This window comes from Sinocyclocheilus rhinocerous, unplaced genomic scaffold (assembly GCF_001515625.1).
Source record: "Sinocyclocheilus rhinocerous isolate Xijiao unplaced genomic scaffold, SAMN03320098_v1.1 scaffold115, whole genome shotgun sequence".
NCBI lineage: Eukaryota > Metazoa > Chordata > Actinopteri > Cypriniformes > Cyprinidae > Sinocyclocheilus > Sinocyclocheilus rhinocerous.
This window is the reverse complement of record NW_015650001.1, coordinates 2,101,954-2,125,283: the sequence shown is the minus strand read 5'-3', so window position 1 is coordinate 2,125,283 and position 23,330 is coordinate 2,101,954. Positions and strand designations below refer to the sequence as shown.

At 38.1% G+C, this 23,330-nt stretch overlaps 1 protein-coding gene across 7 annotated transcripts in view; it reads right to left on the bottom strand.

Annotated features, from left to right (window-relative positions):
- Positions 1-23,330, bottom strand: part of baiap2a (BAR/IMD domain containing adaptor protein 2a) — a 90,191-nt gene that overhangs the window by 8,897 nt on the left and 57,964 nt on the right. For 5 of the 7 annotated variants that reach the window (XM_016516181.1, XM_016516184.1, XM_016516185.1 and 2 more), the window contains 7 exons: positions 22,082-22,219; positions 8,759-8,911; positions 4,785-5,030; positions 3,334-3,550; positions 2,467-2,668; positions 1,457-1,525; positions 327-480 (listed from right to left, as the gene is read on the bottom strand). In XM_016516181.1, the coding sequence (XP_016371667.1) occupies positions 327-480; positions 1,457-1,525; positions 2,467-2,668; positions 3,334-3,550; positions 4,785-5,030; positions 8,759-8,911; positions 22,082-22,219 (1,179 nt within the window). The other 2 variants (XM_016516186.1, XM_016516187.1) reach the window with 2 other exon arrangements.

The following is a 23,330-nucleotide window of genomic DNA, read 5'->3' as shown; positions in this document are numbered from 1 at the left end:
TTTTGCCCCTGGGCAACAAGCGTTCGCTGTAGTGAAAAAGTGAAGCTTCTGAAAACAGCTTTTGCGTTCCACAGAAGAAAGTCATATGCGTTTGAAACAACATGAAAGTGAGTAAATGATAACAGAAATTTCATTTTAGGCTGAACTATCCATTTAATACGAAAATCATGCATGTTAAGAGAAACCCCCATGCAGTAATCTTTACACAGCAGATTAAAGAAGAGCTGACGCACAGATTAAGCTTTGAGCAGTTGAAAGAGAAAAAATCCCAAGAAAGGAGACATTAGTGAGAGATTCCTGTCTAATGCTAATGTGTGTGTGTGTACCTGTGCGAAGCCTGTCATGCTGTAGGGACGTGGTCGAGTCTGTGTTAGGCTCTGTGCCAACAGTCGGGCAGTCAGACCATAGTCAGGCATGGGCAAGGACATGTCTTCTCTCTCCAGCAGGTTTCCAGTGCTGCTGCTCTTCCCATGGTGAAGACTACAGGATGAAGGTCAGTCAATCAGTCATCTTTAACATGTGTTTTGTATCTGGCTAGTTTTTCGCCGTATTGAATTTATTCCAATGCATCTCCAGTATAATCAGATAGAGATGCAAATGCAAATATCTACTTCCACCCACTACTGCTCAAAAGCTGTGATCTGTAAGATTTTTTTTTTTCAATAATTCAGCAAGGATGCATTAAATTGATCATTACATTAATTTGTTAATAGTTCTATTTCAAGTAAATGCTGCTGTTTTGAACTTTCTACTATCAAAGAATCCTGAATAAAAAAAATAAAAAAAACATTAATAATGGCACATAATATTAAGCTGCATAACTCTTTTCAGCACTGGTAATAATAAGAAATGTTTTCTGAGCCACAAATCCGCATATTAGAATGATTTCTGAAAGGATCGTGTGCCCGAAAACATTTTAAATGGTAATATTTCACAATATTACAGTTTTTACTGTATTTTTGATCAAATAAATACCATTTGTGTTTTGCATTTGAGGTTGTGTTAACTGAATCGGTTGTGCTGAGGCTGTGTTAATCATTTTATGTGTTTCCTTTAATTATGAACTCCTCAATAAAGGATGCTAGAAGTGAAGAAACGGGAAGAAAAGAAATGAGCATTCCAACCATAATCCAGTGAAATCATTTGATTAATAATCAGATACTGTTGATTAAATCAAGTGATTTAATCAAAGCACAAGAGCACAATATCTGTTGTCTTTCAAATCACCAGAGAAGAAGAAGAAAAAGAAAAGCCCAGAACCTGCGGCCCACACTTAGGCAAAGTGAAGTATATGATAATTTTCAGTATAACCTCATCATATATTCCTACATAGCTGATAACTAAAATGCATTTGCATTTTCACCTTCATCAGATGTGGTCAAAATCTGTCCACGAGTGATCCAATCATTGAAAATGCATGTTAATGCCAAGTGTAAAGAGTGTTCAGGGTACTTACTTGACTCTTAACTTCTCGCTGTCACTGTCAGGCAGCACTCGAGTGTAGGAAAAAGGAAACCAGCCACGCCTGAAATTAAAAAGCTTTTCTTTAGAAACTCCACATCCATGACAATGGTTAAAACCCAGTGTACGAAGAATACGCCAAAGTTTAATATCTCAAGTTTATTTAGAAATACTCTTCTAAATAGAAAATAGATTAAATGGGGAGCAAACAGAGTATCATTCCTCTCAGACTACTCACCGGAGTAAAACACTCTTGTAATCAAATTTATCTCTGCTTAAATCGCTGTCTGGAGAGGACTCACGGTGCACATATTAACTATACTGTAAGTCTTTGTTTATTGCAAAATATTTAAATGTATGCAAATACATAAGTAGTTAGAGGGTGTAGGGAAATATGTCTCATGGGAGCTGGCAGGCGCTGCTAAGCTCTTTTGGTGCGGTTATCATTTCCATGGAAACAGTGACTGATCCAAGTAGGCAGTCTCTCTAGGATTATGGGTAGTGTAGTGTAGGATTCAATGGGGTTGTCAGCTTGTTTCCATCAAAAATGAGTTTAGTTTCAGATTTTTTTTCCCCAGGAGAAATGAAAACAAACAAACAAAAAAGATAATTGTTCATATATAGTAAGAGTATAGAATTACATTTATATTAAACTAAAATTAACGTAGATAGAATGAGAGAATTTGGCGAGATATGTTCATATTGAGTTCATAATAAATGTGACTATGATTTGGCATCTTAGCAAATATCAACACAGTTTGAGATCTCTTTTGAAACTCTAGAAGAGACACATGGGAGATTTCTAGGGTTTTTATCTCAAGAGAATAATCAGAAACGGACAGGACAAGGGTCCCAGAAATCCTAGCAATGGCATGGATTCATTAAAGACGTTCAGTACTCATTCATTTTCCTCTGATTTTCAAAATATTTTGCATTACTAAATCGATTTTCCCCCAGTTCTGTAAGTAAGTTCTGTTGTTAATGTATACATCATTGAATGCTTACATCTTGTTTTTCTCATTCTCCCCATAGTGCCAGCCGTCCCGAGCCTCTGGCACCAGCAGGTTGATGATGTCTCCCTCAGTGAAGCTCAGAAGGGTGCTGTTGTCTCCAGCCGCGTGGGAGAAAATGGCCTGTACACGAGAACGTCCGTTCTTCTCCAGACCAGCCGCCATGGAACTTGACCTGGGCAGAGTCCGTGTCTCTCCTAGAGAAGATTCAAATAATAATAATAATAATAATAATCAGGGTGTAAATAAATAAATAAAACACTCGTTTACACTGAATTAACTAAATTAAATCAATTTTAACAATTAACTTACTTACTCTTAATTTATTTATACAATTTACATGTCCCATGAGGTATTAAGATAAGCTGTCAAACATTTTGAACATATTTTAGCCATCTAACCTAACATCTAACCATTTTTTTTTTCGATTTTTCATTTGACATTTTGTTAAAGTTGCAGTAATTTTGCTGCGTTTTTGTCATTTCATTATTTTTCTTTTAACTTATTTTTTAACTCTATATTGTCTCTATATTATCTATATAGTTTTTATCTATTTATATTTTGGTTTTAGTAATATTAGTATTTCAACTTTCAACTAAATGAAAAAGATTGTCTTGGCAACTAACTTAAATAATAAATAAGTAATAATAAATAAAACTTTGTAAATATTTAATTTTAGTTAACATTTATTTTTAAGTAAAAAAATTTTTTCCATGGATTTAGTTTAGTTTTTAATTTAGTTAGCGATAATAACCGTGTTCTGGGGATGAAAAACGAAAGCCCAGAAGATCAAAAAGCACGTTATGGCTCAAAAACCCCCATTTGCCCAAAGGTAATATGCAGAAGGGTTGGTTTCTCTTACCCACAGTGGTCTTGTTTTTAGCAGGCTGGGGCCTGCGGACGGGCAGGGTGTTGGAATAGACATCGCTGACCTGTCTCTGGGGCTGGCTCTGTGTTTGAGACTGATTCTGTGGAGAGGGTGGTCTTCCCTGAGAGACCCCGCCCTCCGTCCAGTAGTCGTCTCCATGGACCCCCGTTGTCCCATTCACCAGAGACATGCCATCAGGACCCATTAGCCGCTGCAAGCATATAGATCACCAAATAAGCGATGCCAGACACACACAAAAGTCTGGATTTTTTTAGCCAGGGAATTTCGTTCAATTACTGACATTACAGTGTATGCGAGGGAGCTACTCCTGACAACAGGACAAATGGAAGAGTAGAAGAACATTCACTTTGACAGAAGAATAATTTCGTACTCACTCTCAGGCCATCCAAGGTAAAGATCACCGATGGATACTCTGCAGTGAATGGGTGCCGTCAGAATGAGAGTCCAAACAGCTGATAAAAACATTACAATAATCCACAAGTAATCCACACAACAACCAGTAAGAATATCAATTAATGGCTTGTGAAGTGAAAAGCTATGTTTGTAATGAACAAATTCATCATTAAGGCATTTTAACTTTAAAGTGTCACATAAAATACGAGTTCATAATCCATAATATTGCTTTCTCCAGTGAAAAAGTCTATCCACAGTTTGAATGTCTTGATGGATTTGTTTCTTACAAACACGCAGCTTTTCATTTCACAAGATGTTAATTGATGGATTGGACTCTTGTTGGATTGGATTTGAGGATTACTGTGATGTTTTTATCAGCTGTTTGGACTCTTATTCTGACGGCACCCATTCACTGCAGAGGATCCACTGGTGAACAAGTGATATTACTGCTAAATTTCTCCAAATCTGATTCAACATCATCTACATTTTGGATGACCTGAGGGTGAACAATTTTCAGCAGATTTTTCAGTTTTAGTTGAACTACTCCTTTAAGGAAGAAGCCCTTAAAAACAGATCTTTTGAACAGAGGGCCAGATTGAGGGTTTATATGTGCAAAAACCTTATTAACATTAGAACTGAACCTCAGGGAACATATTAAAATAATAAAAACATTAATGTCATGACCCCTTTAAACCAGCAGACGAGGCCAGACTTCTAAACAAGCTCTGTTATATACGAGTATCACTCCAGCAGCAGCGCCAATAGAGAGAGTGCGTTATGGCTATGGAGGCTCAGTTATTGTATTAACATTGTGTGAGCGTTCTGCTCTAGTGAGGGGCGACTCAACTAAAGCACTGCCTGCAGAAATTAGTTTTAAAGAGGTTGAATCGTCCTACGCTCAGCTAAAGCTGCAGTATGCAAATGAACGTTTACTTTTTCACATTAAGACATGAGACGCTTGAAATGCTGTTTTGTATATTCTGATCAACAATAAATCCTTGTAAAACAGAAGGCAAATGTTCCCTACTAACCCCCTGATGGCCCAGGCCACTTCCCATGAAGGCAGCTAGTTCGGGGGGCACAGGCAGCGGTTGTGCTCCAGGAATGGGATCTGAGATGACCAGGTTGCCCTTGGAGGAGTGCAGAGGGCTGGAGAGAAGAGTGCCAGATCCAGAACTCATCTGCTGGGCGAGCAGCATGGCCCTATCGGGCAGCTTGTTGGGGTCTGAACAGGCCTGCTGCCACACTGGGATCTTCTGGGTTAACAAGTCCTTACCCTACAAACAAGGAAAAAGCACCAGAGATAGTTTAGGATGGCATTGGAAAGGTTTGACCATAAATGGTGTGCTAAAATGTATCTGAATGAGGGAGAGAGAGAGAGATATGCCAAATGTCCTCTGTGCATTTTACACCACTACACTTGCTCATTAAAAAAAAAAAAAATACCATGGTAACTGTAGTTTCTGCCAAAACACCAGAGTTACTACAGTTATTGTTACTACTTCAAAATCGTGACTAGATTTTTACACTTTCAGAACACAATCTGAGTGGTTGCCAAGGTGTTTCAATATGGTTGGTTCAATATGAGTGGTTCTCAGTAGGTTGTTGTTCTGGGTTGTTGCTAAGGTATTCTAAGTGGTTTATAGTGTGTAATTAAAGTGTTCTGAGTGTTTTTTTTTTACGAGTTGCTAAGGTGTTTTGAATTTGTTGCTAGGGTGTTCTAGATGTTTTTTGTGTTGCAAAGGTGTTCCGAGTGTTTTAATGTGTTGCTAGGGTGTTTTAAGTGGTTTATAGGGTACTATTAGGATGGTTCTGGGTGGTTGTAAGGGTGTTCTGACTGGGTTTTAGTTATAGCAAAGTTGTTTTAGGCCCTGATCAGAACGAACGCGTTTTTTAGGTCTGAAAACGCGAGGCGCAACACACTGCCTTTTTTTTGGTGACTTTAAAAAAGAGCAGTGCCGCTACGGTTTTTATGTTGCTAGGCAACCACCAAATCAGCTGTCCTGTCAGTCTAATCAAAGGATTATAGAGCGAGCGCTCTAAAATCGTTGTTTTTGGCTGTTAAGTAAACTGTCATATTAGCAAAACCTTAAAAAAAATACAGCTCCAGGTAACCTGCGACAGACACCAAAAGTTTTTCTCATTGTAGTCTCCGGACTTTCTAAGCAACGGTAAACTTTCGTCACCACAACAGAAGGCCCTCCTCTCCATTCCTTCGATTGGACAATGGGAAAAAAAACGCGAATGACGTCGGGCGCTTCTCCGCTCAGAGTTGCTTTTTTTTTTTTTTTCAACTGCAGGCACTCAGAGTGCTCCTCCAAAAACTCGAGGCACCCGGGGTGCATAAACAGCGCACAAAACACTCACTACCAACAGAAAACAATTAAAAAAAGGCGCCTCTCACTGCAAAAAAACGTGTTCCGTCTGATCGGGCCCTTAGGTTGCTGGGAGTGTACTGTTAGGGTGTTGGGAATAGTTTTCAGTGCATTGTCAGGGTGTTCTGCGTGGATTTCGGTGTGTTGTTAGGGTGTTCTGACTGGTTTTTGGTGTGTTGTCAGGGTGTTCTGACTGGTTTTTGGTGTGTTGTTAGGGTGTTTTGACTGGTTATTGGTGTGTTGTCAGGGTGTTCTGACTGGTTTTCGGTGTGTTGTTAGGGTGTTCTGACTGGTTTTTTAAGTGTTGTTAGGGTGTTCTGACTGTTTCCGGTGTGTTGTGAGTGGTTTTCGGTGTGTTGTCAGGGTGTTGTGAGTGGTTTTCGGTGTGTTGTCAGGGTGTTGTGAGTGGTTTTCGGTGTGTTGTCAGGGTGTTGTGAGTGGTTTTCGGTGTGTTGTCAGTTTGGTGTGTTGTTAGGGTGTTCTGACTGGTTTTCGGTGTGTTGTCAGGGCGTTGTGAGTGGTTTTTGGTGTGTTTTCAGGGGTTTTCGGTGTGTTGTCAGGGTGTTCTGACTGGTCTTCGGTGTGTTGTCAGGGTGTTGTGAGTGGTTTTTGGTGTGTTGTCAGGGTGTTGTGAGTGGTCTTTGGTGTGTTGTTAGGGCGTTCTGACTGGTTTTCGGTGTGTTGTCAGGGACTTTTGGTGTGTTGTTAGGGTGTTCTGACTGGTTTTCGGTCTGTTGTCAGGGTGTTCTGACTGGTTTTCGGTGTGTTGTCAGGGTGTTGTGAGTGGTTTTCGGTGTGTTGTCAGGGTGTTGTGAGTGGTCTTTGGTGTGTTGTCAGGGTGTTGTGAAATGGTCTGTGGTGTGGGTGTTAGGGTGCTCTGACTGGTTTTCGGTGTGTTGTCGGGTTTTTGGTGAGTTGTTTGGGTGTTCTGACTGGTTTTCGGTGTGTTGTCAGGGTGTTGTGAATGGTTTTTGGTGTGTTTTCAGGGTGTTGTGAGTGGTCTTTGGTGTGTTGTTAGGGTGTTGTGAGTGGTTTTCGGTGTGTTGTCAGGGTGTTGTGAGTGGCTTTTGATGTGTTTTCAGGGTGTTGTGAGTGGTCTTTGGTGTGTTGTTAGGGTGTTCTGACTGGTTTTCGGTGTGTTGTGAGTGGCTTTCGGTGTGTTGTGAGTGGTTTTCGGTGTGTTGTCAGGGTGTTGTGAGTGGTTTTCGGTGTGTTGTCAGGGTGTTGTGAGTGGTTTTTGGTGTGTTGTCAGGGTGTTCTGAGTGGTTTTTGGTGTGTTGTCAGGGTGTTCTGACTGGTTTTTGGTGTGCTGTTAAGGTGTTCTGACTGGTTTTCGGTGTGTTATCAGGGTGTTCTGAGTGGATTATGGTGTGCTCTTAGGGTGACTGTCAAGTAATTGCTGTTCTGACTGTCAACTAATTGCTTACAAATAAATTAAGCCTCACCTAAAGTATCTATGATACTGTGGTCTCTAGATATGGTTTGGGTCCCTCCAACAATGCAAGTTAATGGGATTTTTTTGCCTTTGTATTATCCATATGAAAATTAAGACGCCATCAACTGATGGCAAAAGTAATAGCACATATCCTTATTGCATGATCTAAGGTTTTATTGTTATCCATAGCACAAACAGTGGGGGAAAGGATGAGCCAAAGTTAACAGTGCTAAGAGTTTTGAAAAAGCCCTAACCTGCAGGGATCCATCCATCTGACCCTCAGCTTCTTGACCTCTGTCTTTTGCTTTAGATTTTTAACGTAGCACAACCCTTTCAACATATAATTCACCTTGCATCATATTCATAGCAATTGACTGTTGGTGATTCTGAGCAACTGCTAATAGGTCTCTCACATCTCGGACCACTTACAGTACAGCACACTGCAGTGTGGGTGAGGGGCCTTCGTCTCCGTCCTACCGCCCACTCCTGGTGACTCACGCACACAACACACTCACGGCTCCTGATTCTACCACACTCGCTCTCTCTCCCTCTTCAGTGCGCCCTTTCTGAACTCTTCCCACACACGCCTCCGTACTGATTAGCTACTGGACAGGATGTTCTTGAAAACGAAGGGCTTCTCTCCGCCCCTCCGTACAGCTTCAACTACATTCCCAGAAGACATCACCACACGTCTAGTCCACGATCAGGGTTTACGGTTTAGTCCGAGCAAGTTATACAATGACATATTACAGAAAATAGCCATGTGCAAACATCCCTTCAGCACACACACACACAAGTATACAGATGTAAAAAGGTGCATTTAAGCAGATTGCATATGGGTTGGGAACACCTGCTGATGTTAATAACTGCTCTGCATGCAGACTGGAGTTGCAATGATGTGGTTTTACCGTGGGGAAGTGGCTCCGTTATTACGGATAATTGATATGTCAGAAACGGCGTGCATTACTTCACAGGCACTCCTGGAACACAGACAATTGCAGGGGAGAATAAATCTCATCTTTGCAATAAGCCCAAACAAACTGTGCCCAACAGAGATGGTTGTGAGGGTTGATCTTTGGGGATTGCCATGGCAACTGCTGCTATCTTCAGCCATATTACAGGAGAGACTGTGAAAGTGCATCGGTGGTGATGCTGTCTATCTTGTACAGCAAAGGAAAAAGCATCTGGGTCTCACCTTGCCATGGTAGGCGCTGCTGTTCTTGGCCACGGCGCACTGGCGGTCCACCAGGAAACAGTATCTCCTACGTTCCTCTGAAAGTGCTGTTTTGTAGCCCTCTGCAATGAAGCTATCCAGCTCACTCTGTTTACTGCTGATAGTCTCAACGTACTGAGGAAGATAAAAGGAAAAGCAGTTAGTTACATACAAAACTCATGGTTAACTCATGCAAAAAGCTTGTAAATACATGCACATAAAGGTTCTTGAATTTTTGACCTTCCTTAAAAAACATTTTTGATGTGTAAGGTTCTTAGTTTGGCTATATGGTTCTTTGGATATGAATTTATTAATTACTCACTACAGTTAAAAAAATTGGGTTTGGGATTTTTTAAATGTTTTTAAGAAATCTCTTATGCTAGGCTACATTTATAAGATACGGTAAAAACAGTAATATTGTGAAATATTATTACAATTTAACAAAGTAATTTGTTCCTGTGAAACAAAGATGAATTTTTCAGCATTGTTACTTCAGTCTTCAGTGTCACACGATCCTTCAGAAATCATTCTAATATGCAAATTTGCTGCTCGAGAAAGTTTTCTTATTATCAATTAGGGCTGCATGATAAATCGCATGCGATATTTAACGCGCATCTTGTCAGAAAAGCCGTTTTGCGCAGCTCGTCAGTGAACAACGGCTCTGTGTAGTTAATGCTGCTCAATGTGAAAGCACGTATGTGATGGAGATTTACCGCTGATTACAGAACCGGCTTTCTGACAAGATGCGCGTTAAATATCGCATGCGATTTATCGTGCAGCCCTATTATCAATGTTAAAAAACAGTTGTGCTGCTTCATATTTCTGTGGAAACCTGTCTTTTCCTGGATTCTTTGATGCATATAAAGTTCAATGAACAGCATTTATTTGAAATTGAAATCTTTCGTAACATTATAAATGCCTTTCCAGTCACTTTTAAACAATTTAATGTGTACGCGCTGAATAAAAGTATTAATTTCTTTAAAAAAATGTTACGTACCCCAAACTTTTAAAAGGTAATGTTATAGTAATTAACAGAAAACAAACACTCATTGGGTTTCATTATAGAAAAAAAGAGCAGCAAGGATTTTCTTCAAAATTTCACTTCTTGTGCTTAACAGAAAAAAAAAAAAAAAAGGAGTTTGGAACGATATTAGTAGGCTAAATGATGATAGAATGTTCATTTGTGGGTAAACTGTCCCTTTAAAAATGTCCTCGCTTAGTATCAGGCTGTTAAACTCTTTTTGGTACTGACAGGAAACTTTAAGAGAATGTAGAGAGTTTTGTAAATAATTGGTTGCAGTAGTACGCCTGTCCTCTTTTAAAGCCTTACAAAAAGTATTGCGGCAGTACCATGGTACTGAATGATTACCATATTCATGCATTATGGCACTACAAAATGGGTGCTTTTTAGTGTTGTTTTGTCTGTGACTGTACTCCAGATTAAAACCTGAGTAGGAGTGCTATGAATATATGAATGCGTTTTAGATGTCTGCGCGATAGTTTTTCTTATGAATACTAAAAGGATCTTTTCTCTAGCAGCTCTCTGCTGATTGGCCCATAATCACCTTGCCATCTCCCTCTCTCACATCCCCAGTGGGAACTCTCGGCTCCCGGAAATGTCAGAACCATTACAGAACTCATTATCTCAACACATCCAGGTGTTTTAGTGCCCTATTCCAATTTACCCACAACAGGACGAGGGGGACTCCCCGTTGCCCACTGGTATTATCGTGCATTTCGGTTATATTGGCCTGTGATGAGAAAAGCATTATAATGAGGAAAGCACTTCAGACACCATCAAGAATCAATGATGGAAACTATTTAAAATAAAAACATGGATTTATAGAGGGAGTGAACGCAGAAGAATAAGTCAGAGTCAGAAATCTAATGGAGCAGAAAATCTCCTACAGTCACACGGCGAAAGCTCGACTGCGTTAAAATGAAGATTGGGATGTAAAATTAATGGGCTGTAAAACCAGTAAGAGGAGTTTTATAGAGAGAGTTGATGGACTTCTATCTCATTTGGGTCCTGTAGACTGAACTATCTCAAACAAGAGCTTGTTGAAGAGAGTATTAACAGACTGGGAATCCACAAAATAAAACATAACCTTTGTTCACGACTCAACATCAAAATACAAGGTCCCGATTGAATTGAGTGCATGCAGTTTGAAGTTTTAACCACAGGTTGGCGCTAGCTTTACACTGATGGCAACTGGCTTACATTTATTGAGGAACAACAGAAGATTGAATTACAGACGACATGTAGGTTTTGAGGATTTTAGTTCATATCTTTCATCAATATGCTAATTCCAAAACGTTAACAAATTTATGCATTTTAAAAATGTCTGTCCTCCTCTTCCAGAAACACTATTCAACATCATCTCCTTGTTCGGGGTGTATTCAGATCTGTACCATGTCTCCTGCTAAATTATAAATATTATAAATACCACCAGTCACTAGCAAATCATGTCAAACTGTGACCTGAAAACTAAATGCTATTAACCATTTAACAAAAACCACAAGCCATTTTTTTGGACACCCTTTGTAAAAGCCAGTATACAGTAGGCTACTGTTGGTCTCAAGGTCTTAATAGATGAAGTAGGAACTGTTACTGTATATGTGTTTAGTAGAATATTAATGTATATACACATTTAGTCATCAGTTATTATCATTAACCAAACTTAAAATCACCAAAATAAACAAATAAACAAACAAATAAAATGGTCATTACTTGAAATAAAATAAAAATTAACTGAAATAAAATGATGTATATATACTTGCCAAAGCAACATTTTCTATTTTAGTTTAGTTTAGGTGTATGTATTAAACTAACAAACTAAATAAACTAAAACTTCATAAAAACTATATACAGTAGACAATAAAAAAAACTAACACAAATGACAAAAACCAAATAAAAATTAATGATTAAATATTTAACTAAAATTAATAAAACAAAATATTAAAAAAAAAAAATATTCAAAATATTAAAAACTATAATATACATAACATCAAAATAGTATTATCAAATAACACTGGCTTACATGGCAAAGCCATTAAAATAATCATTATTAAAATATTATTACTACTAAATTCAGCATGAAATGAAATTACGTCATTGATCTTAGTCCGATCAGCTTTCAATAAAAAAAAACAACAAAAAAAACAATGGGAGTCTTGCCCTAAGAATGTTTTTTTTTTCTTTTTGGATAATTTGTATGGACGTACGTGTCAAAAAAAATAAAAAAAATAATAAAAAATAGTTTGAAATCAAGCAATAATTGGCAGAACCTCGGCTGCTACGAACGCCCTGTTGACGACCCGTGGTCTTTAGAGGGCTGCATTGCTCATGAATGGGTACAAAGCATGAAACGCTGTTCAAAACCCCTTTATACCTAAATAATGTAACATTTTCCAGTGAAACAAGCTCACAAAAGCAAAAAATGCATTAAGAAAGGGTCATTTTTCTGGACTTTAAAGTAAGATTTTGCCTTGCAGAATAATACATCAGTCAGAGATACAAACTTGCTTTACAGCGCAGATAAAGCTGAGTGTTTTATTTCCCCTCCAGAATAAAAACACAGATACAACTCCACTATGAGTCAGTATATAGTACTGCAGTGTGAAAGAGACACGGTGAGGTACGACAGCACAGGAGGTGAAATGAGGAAAAGCACAACGGAAATCTAGAACATGGGGAATGAGTGTTTGATGAAAAGATGCATTAGAGGTCATGACAGCAGACGGCCGCGTGGATAGGCATGACACGGATGACAGGCGTGCTGATGGAGTGATGGATGGAGAAGGCAGGACCCTTCGTTTCAGATATGGAAGCTGTCAGACCTGCTCAATCAGCTGCTGTGAAAGATGTTACACAGGTCATGTGGCTTTAGCACACACGCTCTAGTTATTAATGGAGACAGTGGAAAGAAGGGCTGGATGGTTATACTGGTGTTACATTACAGCAACTATGACATAATTATTATTTTATTGAGTATTCAAATATCAATAATATTAATAATACGTTTTATTTTCCTGAACGAAACAAGTATTTTCATTTCGCAGCGATGCATTAAATTGATCAGTAAAGTTACAAAAGATTTCTATTTCAAATAAATGCTGTTCGTTTGAATTTTCTGTTGGAAAATTTTTCTGATAAAGGATCATGTGACACTGAAGACTGGAGTATTGATGCTGAAAATTCAGCTTTGCCAACCACACTTTGCCAAAATCTATTCAAATAGAAAACGGTTCATTTAAATTGTAATAATATTTCACAATATTACTGATTTTACTGTACTTCTGATCAAATAAATGCAGTCTTGGTGAACATAAGAGACTTCTTTCAAAAACATACAACTTTTTACCGACCCCAAACTTTGGATTGGTAGTGTATGTGATTGGCAATAAGATGGGGAAATGGTATCGGGACATGTTGCAGACCAATTATGAGCTTGTCTCATCTCTCTCACCAAAGGCACACAATATGTTACTTTAATATGGAGAAAACTAAAAACCTCACTAAAAACGGCAGTGTTGGATTCTGGGAAATGTTGAACCAGTCCATTCCAACGTTTATTATGACACAAGGCACATTTCTCTAACAAGTGAAACCGAAGACACATGTGCCGTAGGGAAATTCCAGACACAGGTATTGTTATGCTTATGTTAGTGTCAACACTATCTTGAATTCCTCCCCACAAAACAACACCTATTCCAATGAACTGCTCATTTAAAATGAATAGCCCTACAAAACCACACAAACACAAATCTACAATACTGTGTTTTTGAACAGTACCATGCAACTAAAGCGGCAGTTCCATTCAAACACATTCTTTATCATTCAGTGTCATGATGTATATCAAAGTACCATGGTATTACCACAGAATGCTTTCAAAAGGGCATGGTTTCTAATCAAATACCATAGTTACAGTTATTGGAAACTTGGTATTTTCTATCCAAGTTCTTGCAGGATCTAATTGAACAGGGAAAGACTGAAACCTCCAAAGTGTTTGCCAAGATGACATTTAAAAAGAAAAAAAATCCATGCACAGCTTGCACAACATTGGTTGCATTAAATATACTGCATTTACTACTAATTTTTTGGTATGTGTGGTTTTCTACTTATTGCCAATAACATATTTCTATCAAATGCATTATAAATTTAGCTTGTTTTGCTCTAATCATGCTAGGAAAAGCTATATTTTCAAGCATGGTCTAATAATATACAGTAACACACATGCGATGAATCTATCAAAAAGGCTAATTGTTTTTTTAACCCTATAAAGTCCACTGTATCATATTTGATATGTAAAATTCTAAGGCCTCTAAATCAACATAACCATAACTTGTAAGTAAAAGGTATTTATTTGTTATATACAAGTCACAATTAAGAACTCTGTCACTGAAATGCACTGGTTTTCAAAACTGTCTCCCTCATCTAACACACACACCCGACTCAACTCGTCAGCTCATTAGTAGAGACTTAAAGACCTGAAATGGGTCAGAAAAAGTAAAGAGTTGTGAGAAAATACGATGCGTGTCAGATCCATGTCACGTTCAGCAGCGGCAGCTCTTAAAGGCAGAGTAAGTGATTTCTGGAAGCCAATGTTGATATTTGAAATCACCAAAACAAACACGCCCCTACCCCAAAAGGGTCTTGCCCCTATTCTGATAGCTCCGCCCCACATATATGTATGCAACCCAGGCATCGATTAGTTCTGTGAAACAAAGCAAAACTAATGTTACACCGTGTCTACGGACGTGAGCGGCGCGGCGCAACAGATCCCGACAGAAAACTGCTGCCGGGTTCTATTTATGACTTGCTGACACACATTTCAAATGGTTTTCAATGGTCGCTTGATCGCGTCCAGTGTAGTCAGACTTTAGCTGTTGTAGACACGGTGTTACTCACCTATTGAGAAGAAACAAAGCAACCTCGGCGTCCGATCGCAGGCCTCCGCTCCTTGAGTTCTCTCCAGCGCTGGAAAGCTGATCCGATATTTACACGTGTCCTACTTCTTGCCTTATCGTTCCGCAGACGTTTTCCTCTTTTGTTTTTTATCCGCCATCTCTATCTTTCTGTCGCTCGGCTCGGCTAATGTCCGTCCCATGCACTGAACGCGCTCTCCTCCACATCACGAGTAGACACGCCCCTTATTGCTGATTGGCTACAAGTTTGTTTTGCGATTCGGCCCGAATCAGTTTTCTAAAGCGTTTTTGAAAAATCACATACCCTGCCTTTAAAGCAGCCAAAATAACCTAATAACCCAGCTGCTGTGATGTCTGTTCATCAAAAAACGCAAGAAAAAAGAGGAAGTCAATAACTTTTGTAGCTTTAAGGATTCATCTATATTTAATTTAGAATTTAGCGTTTGATAACTTTATTAAATTTCTGTGTATTTCCTACTTGCTGAAGGGCACAGGTAACTAAATATGACATTTATAGTAATGGGTTTATGTAAGGATTGTTTTAAGTTCACTTAAATTAGAAGTTATTTTTTAAAGTCTAATAAAAGTTACAATTGATAGCTCTCAATTATACTGTAATGTTGAATGGCTATAGTCAATGGTTAAATATTAGGAAAAAAAAAAATTCCTAAAGACATCAGTAGTATTGGTATCAGTGATACTCGCCTTCAGTCATAAAAAAGATGCCATTAAACAAATATTAAAAATATTCTCTCTTTATGTCATTTCTACATTAATTTAAAGATTGAAGGTGAAATTATTGCAATAAAAAAGTATATTTAAAAACTTTAATGTTAGGTGCAATTAATTGCGATTCATTTCAGAAAAAAATGTGCGATTAATTTAATTATTTTTAATTAAGCACTAATTTTAGTATAATTTAAAAAATTTCACCATTCAGGTTGTGATACTTATTGTATTGTACATTGACAGTGTCTTTTTGCAGTGAAATCTGAATTGTATAAACTATATATAAGAATAACTTCAGTATTATTAGTAATATTTCAAGATGAACACCTACTGAACTGAAGCAAATGTTTCAATAGAAAAATCAGGTTAAAATGTATCAAATATGATTAATCTGGCGTTTGAGGAACATTTCAATGTATTGCAGTGCATTATATGTTTAAATATCAGCAACTGCAGGAAATATTATGAAAAATTTCATTTCAGTTTGGGCCTCTGAATAAAACTGGGGTGTTTTCCTCCTCAGTTTCATATTCTCCCATTTCTATTAGCCATAAAATCAGCCTGGAAGGATAGAAAGGCCTCCAAATATTGTCTTGGGGTTTGAAAAAAGGGGGTTTTGGAGTCAAAATCATTATGCAATGCAACAATTCCATGTGTCAACAGTTCATGTGTGTTATACCACTGAAACTTATACATTTACGATGAACAAAATCATTTGCAGTGATTTGACATTTTCATTTGTCGATTTTGTGATTGGCGGCAAACATTATCAAAATGACCTGCAAATATTCAAATGAAGAACAGCTACATTTCTTTATTTAGGAATTAAATACATTTTTAGTGCTGTCAAACGATTAATTGCGATTAATCGCATCTAGGGCTGCACGATTAATCTAATGCGATAATCATGTGGATCTCATCAATAAAGCCGGTTCTGTGATTAGTAGTAAATCTCCATCACGTGCTTTCAGATGGAGCGGCATTTAATACACAGAGTCGTAGTTCAGTGACAAGCTACGCAAATCGCGTTCATAATTGCAGACGATATAATAGTGCGATAATGAAATCGAAGATATCGTTCTGCAGTTATGAAAGCTGTTTGCGTAGCTTGTCACTGAACTACGGCTCTGTGTAGTAAATGCTGAATCTGAAAGTATGACATTTAATAACATGCTTTTACTCCAAACTCCCTTCATAACGTCAGTCGAGCGTTTGAAATAAATCCTTCTGTGAGATGATCTGGCTTCTTAAACAGAATAAGGCACGCAATATTTCGTAGTATTCTAAGCAAAGGCTGTGTCGATTAGCATTGCCTTACATACTTTATTATAATAAAAATTCTAATAAGACGAACTCAGATAAACCATATATTGTCGTAGTCGTGTGTTTATTAGTCACGTTGAATTAATGAAAGCAGTTAAATCTTCTGTTAATTTAGCTGCAGCCATAGGCATTCCTGGGTTTCCTCTGCGAGGCGTATTTGGAGTTTCAGCGCGAGAGCGCCCTCTGGCCTTTGGATGGAGATTTACTGCTGATCACAGAACCGTGCTTCACTGAAAGATACGCATGACAATCGCAGCTTCTGCCTAATCGCGATTTAATTATGATTAATCGTGCAGCCCTAACCGCATCCAAAATAAGTTTTTGTTTACATAATATATGTGTACACTGTGTATATTTATTATGTGTATATAAATACACACACATACAGTATATATTTTGAAAATATTTACATTTACTTACATGTATATATTTATATTCATATAATTTATATTATATATAAATATTTTTTACATAAACATAACACTTTTTTCTTAAATATACACACGAATGTGTGTGTATTTATATATACATAATAAATATAAACAGTACACTCATATATATTTGGAAACAAACACTTTTATTTTGGATGCGATTATTCGCAATTAATCGTTTGACAGCACTAGAAATGATGTAATATTTTTAACAGGCAGTCCATTTTCTTAAATTACCCAGTGCTCGCAGTGTTGTTTGGACACTGGCTGTGCGCCGAATGGGAAGTGGAATCCCTCTATGTCTAAAGCACAAAGCCCTCTCAAACTTAAACGCTTCCTGCTGCGTCTCCCGCTGCGTCAGCCTGATATAGCCACAGCTCCGCTCGTTCTTCTGACATCAGCAGTCCTTCATCGCGTGGCACAGCCGCTTCCTCTCCAGCCCCGGCTCTCCCGGGATAAGTCTCAAGCCGGAGTCGTGTGCGCTAACAGCGCGTGCAAGTGTTCTTCTGTAGATACTCTAATTGCTTTCCCTGAACTCGCGGAGGAGTCCACACCGTTCAGAAGCATGACATGTCTGTTAACTTGCGATATCACACCGAGCGCCGACGCCGTAGACCTCTGCCGAATCTCATATCCCTCCCGCTGCACCTCAGACCACTCTACTGAACTGAATAATTAGCTAATTAGCATCTTCAGAGGGACTTCAGCGACTAATTATTTCAGCAGCAACAGGAAGAGGGAAAAAAAGAAGAGGGGACGGAGGTACAACAGAGACGAGAGCGATAAAAACGGAATGTATAAACAGTCATCTGAACATGCTCAGTCAAAGTAGTCAATTCATGCCTGTTCGTGGAGCTTTTTTCAATGAATCGCAATCCGTAAACCTCCAAACCGCCGTCACTCTCAGCGATAACGGTGTGATTTATGGTAATATGGAGATGAAGTATATGAATTTATGTATGTGTACACTCAGACTTTGCTTTATGGGCCCGTGGGGCTCGCGACTAAATCAGCTGACGTTTCTTGCTCTTGCTCAAGGCCACATTTACATGTAAAAAGCTCTGAGGGAGAAAATGAAAGGTGCTCTGTTCTTTAGACGAAAGCAGGTATTGAAAATCAATCTTTTAAAAGATCAGAAACAAAATAACTCATAATATATATCTATGTATATCATCTAAGTGTGTAATTGTACAGCATTTGATTGAATGGGCTGTGTTCATAGTCACTGAATGCACACACACCCGTGACCAAACATTATATATTAATGTGGTGTAAACCTCCAAACCGCCGTCACTCTCAGCGATAACGGTGTGATTTATGGTAATATGGAGATGAAGTATATGAATTTATGTATGTGTACACTCAGACTTTGCTTTATGGGCCCGTGGGGCTCGCGACTAAATCAGCTGACGTTTCTTGCTCTTGCTCAAGGCCACATTTACATGTAAAAAGCTCTGAGGGAGAAAATGAAAGGTGCTCTGTTCTTTAGACGAAAGCAGGTATTGAAAATCAATCTTTTAAAAGATCAGAAACAAAATAACTCATAATATATATCTATGTATATCATCTAAGTGTGGAATTGTACAGCATTTGATTGAATGGGCTGTGTTCATAGTCATTGAATGCACACACACCCGTGACCAAACATATATTAATGTGGTGAGTGACTTTGTTGCTTGGCAACTGTAAGGTCTGAAACAAACTCTGAGCAAGCATTAATATTAATACATCAAACTATTAATTGAACACCTGTGTCTGCTTTCTTTTATTAAAGCTAATCCGTAGTGTGTTACAGTGATCTTACCAAGGGTAAACGTGTTCTTAAACTTGACACTTATTTCTTAATTTATGAAACAGATATGATTGGATGAGACACATTAGGTAAGTAAACTAAATAATGTAAAACAGCTGACAGACTGTGCATGAGTTGAATTCTACACTACCGTTCAAAAGTTTGGGGTCGGTAATATTTGTTAATACCAAGGCTGCATTTATTTGATCAAAAATACAGTAAAAACAGTAATATTGTGAAATATTATTACAATTTAAAACGACTGTTTTCTATTTGAATATATTTTAAAATGTAATTTATTCCTGTGATGCAACCACATGTTCACTTCCCATATTTTCTGACAAGGTAACATGCATTATTTTAATGCTTTAAAAAAAAAAAAAAAAGATGTTCAACAGCACAATTCCTGGTTAAAAAAAACAAAAAACAAACAAACTACATTACCCACAATTCCACAAAAAAACCTCCACCAATCAGAGAATCGCGACACTCCCATGAAGCACTCTGAATAAATGTGTAAGAACGGCAAATGTTACAGTTTTCTCAAAAACTACTTAAATATTTGTACATATATATGCAGCTCAATACATCTGTTTAATGGAGCATTTACTGAATGAGCACTGAGCTGCATCCAACTGATTGCACTGTATCATGTTATTTATGTATTCTTTTCTTTTAATATGCTTTTAATTTGTTTTTTTTACATTTTATTACATTCTAAATTAATGTATTAATTAATTTATCTTATGATTATTTTTAAATCTTTATGTAAAGACAGTTTTTAAATTACCAGTGTATGTGCTATACAAATAATAAAAAAACTTTTCCTTTTGCCATATTTTGCCATAAATAAAAGACTTGCCTTGCCATATTTTGCATTAAACATAAAATACATTGCTTCTGTATACATGCTCAACATCTTTAAATCAATATTCATCCATCATTTTTAATTTGATTATATGATTTGCAGTGCTTCATGGGACTGTAGTCCTTTCCCTCATTAAAAGCCACTAAATACAGTCTTGTATTTGTCTTTTTTTTCTGATTTCCAAATATATTTTTGCTCGTAATGTTGTGATTCACCTCGTTGCTGGTTGGTTTGTTCATGTCTTATAACTTTTTAATGAAGATCTTTTAAAAAAATCCCTATGGGAAAAACAAATGGGAAAAATAATCCGGAACCAAGGCAGCTGAAAAAGAGGACAGCTACTAAACTAACTCTCTGAAAATAAACAACAATTATGCTAAAAAAACTACTTTTAGATTAAATTCAAACTAAATGGAAATGGAAAATTCAAATAAAACTAACTAAAAACACACTGGCAGAGCCATGTTTTAAGGAAGTGTGAGCCGATCAGGGATACCATGGCTCTAAAATGGGGTCAGGAGGGCCGTTCTTTCACACTTGGCAGAGCGAGTAAGCTTCCTGAGAGCTCTGGGCCAGAGAGCACATGCACTTTGCTTATTGATCTATGCCAGGTCTCCACAACCCCGCTGTCACAGTGTAAGACTCCTCTCAGCAGGCCAGCATTCACACACTGCAATTAATACGGCAGGTTGGGGTCCACTCGCGCAGTTTAAACAGGGAAGAAAGTCAGTAAAAACAACTGTGATGTTTGTGTGTGTGTGTTCAGCGCAGCCTCTTCGCTGATATGCCGCAGCGCTGTTTGTATACACACCTACGGCTTTCGCCCACCCATTATGTTCTCTCTGCCACGAGAGGCTCGCAGCACTTCTTACATTCAGACGCTGTTAAAATCATCCCAGCATTAACATGATGTAGGTGGTCTTGCTGAACCAGTGCCTATCCATCCACCTCCGTCCCTTTCAAAGGCCTCGACGGAGCCCACAGTGACACGCTAGCTCTGTTCACGGCCCGTGGCGGTGGTGTGGGGGCTCACCTGCAACTCCTTCTCGCCGTACTTGGAGGGGTTCTTGCTGCCCTGGCTCTTCCTCCGCAGTTTCTTCAGCTCACCCTGGCATTTCTCCAGACTCTCTCCTTTGCTTTTGTGCTCCATCTGGTACTTCTTAAGAGCCGCCTTCAGGAGGAAAAACACAGGGACATTGTTGGTAAATGCAGAAATCATCTGACTGCAGCTACTGCGTTAAGAAAGACATGGGCATCAAAGCCCACTAGTCAAATGTCATGTTCCAAAACGCTCGCTGTCTGTTGTCTACTGCCCTCCTCTGAGCCACAGTCTTGAGTGAAATGGACTGATTTTAAACAGCCTACATAGACAGGAACTTTCTTAATGGTCACTTGTGTACAGTACACAGATAATGCTCCTGACAGAATTCACATAATATGACAATACAAATGCAATTATTCAATAATAATAGTACTACTAAGATGATTAAATATTATAATATCACAATACAGTTAATATAATACTATCATTAATAATAATATTGATAATAATATAATGATAATTAATAGATAAATATTGTAATATCACAATATAGTTACTATAATAACAACTATTATATATATATATATATATATATATATATACAAACACACTGGCAGAGCCATGTTTTAAGGAAGTGTGAGCCGATCAGGGATACCATGGCTCTAAAATGGGGTCAGGAGGGCCGTTCTTTCACACTTGGCAGAGCGAGTAAGCTTCCTGAGAGCTCTGGGCCAGAGAGCACATGCACTTTGCTTATTGATCTATGCCAGGTCTCCACAACCCCGCTGTCACAGTGTAAGACTCCTCTCAGCAGGCCAGCATTCACACACTGCAATTAATACGGCAGGTTGGGGTCCACTCGCGCAGTTTAAACAGGGAAGAAAGTCAGTAAAAACAACTGTGATGTTTGTGTGTGTGTGTTCAGCGCAGCCTCTTCGCTGATATGCCGCAGCGCTGTTTGTATACACACCTACGGCTTTCGCCCACCCATTATGTTCTCTCTGCCACGAGAGGCTCGCAGCACTTCTTACATTCAGACGCTGTTAAAATCATCCCAGCATTAACATGATGTAGGTGGTCTTGCTGAACCAGTGCCTATCCATCCACCTCCGTCCCTTTCAAAGGCCTCGACGGAGCCCACAGTGACACGCTAGCTCTGTTCACGGCCCGTGGCGGTGGTGTGGGGGCTCACCTGCAACTCCTTCTCGCCGTACTTGGAGGGGTTCTTGCTGCCCTGGCTCTTCCTCCGCAGTTTCTTCAGCTCACCCTGGCATTTCTCCAGACTCTCTCCTTTGCTTTTGTGCTCCATCTGGTACTTCTTAAGAGCCGCCTTCAGGAGGAAAAACACAGGGACATTGTTGGTAAATGCAGAAATCATCTGACTGCAGCTACTGCGTTAAGAAAGACATGGGCATCAAAGCCCACTAGTCAAATGTCATGTTCCAAAACGCTCGCTGTCTGTTGTCTACTGCCCTCCTCTGAGCCACAGTCTTGAGTGAAATGGACTGATTTTAAACAGCCTACATAGACAGGAACTTTCTTAATGGTCACTTGTGTACAGTACACAGATAATGCTCCTGACAGAATTCACATAATATGACAATACAAATGCAATTATTCAATAATAATACTACTACTAAGATGATTAAATATTATAATATCACAATACAGTTAATATAATACTATCATTAATAATAATATAATGATAATTAATATATAAATATTGTAATATCACAATATAGTTACTATAACAACAACTATTATTATTATTATTATTATTGTGTATATATATACACAATATATATATATAATATATATATGTCTGATTTTTATCAGCACAGTCCTACAGACTTTTTCCACTCACAATTGAATCTGACAATTAACCATTATTATTATTATTAATTATTACTACTACTACTACTACTACTAGTATAATATAAATGCTTTTATTACTAGATCACAATCAGTTGTGATATTATAACTGTCAGATTCACTTGTGAGTGAAGAAGTCTGGACTATACTGAAATAATAATAATAATAATAATCATCATCATCAACAACAATAAAATAAAAATTATTATTATACCATTATATAATACATTGTATATTTATACAAATAATAACATAAATCATCATTATTTTAGAATGTAAATGTTATAATATAAATTATTATTGTTATTAGAATATGAATTATAATCAAACTATCATAATTAAACTATACCAAATATTATAATTGTGAAATTGTGATGTTATCAGCGCAGTAATACGGACTTGCTCAACTCAATCAGACTTTAGCATGTTGCTAAGCTAATGTTTCCATAGTCTCGCGTAGCCAGACCTTCAGACTGACGGCTGAAGGTCTGGAATCCATGGCAGCTTACATTGGCCAAGGCCCACCCATGAGGCCGTTTGACCGACATGTCAAACAACCAATCACAGTT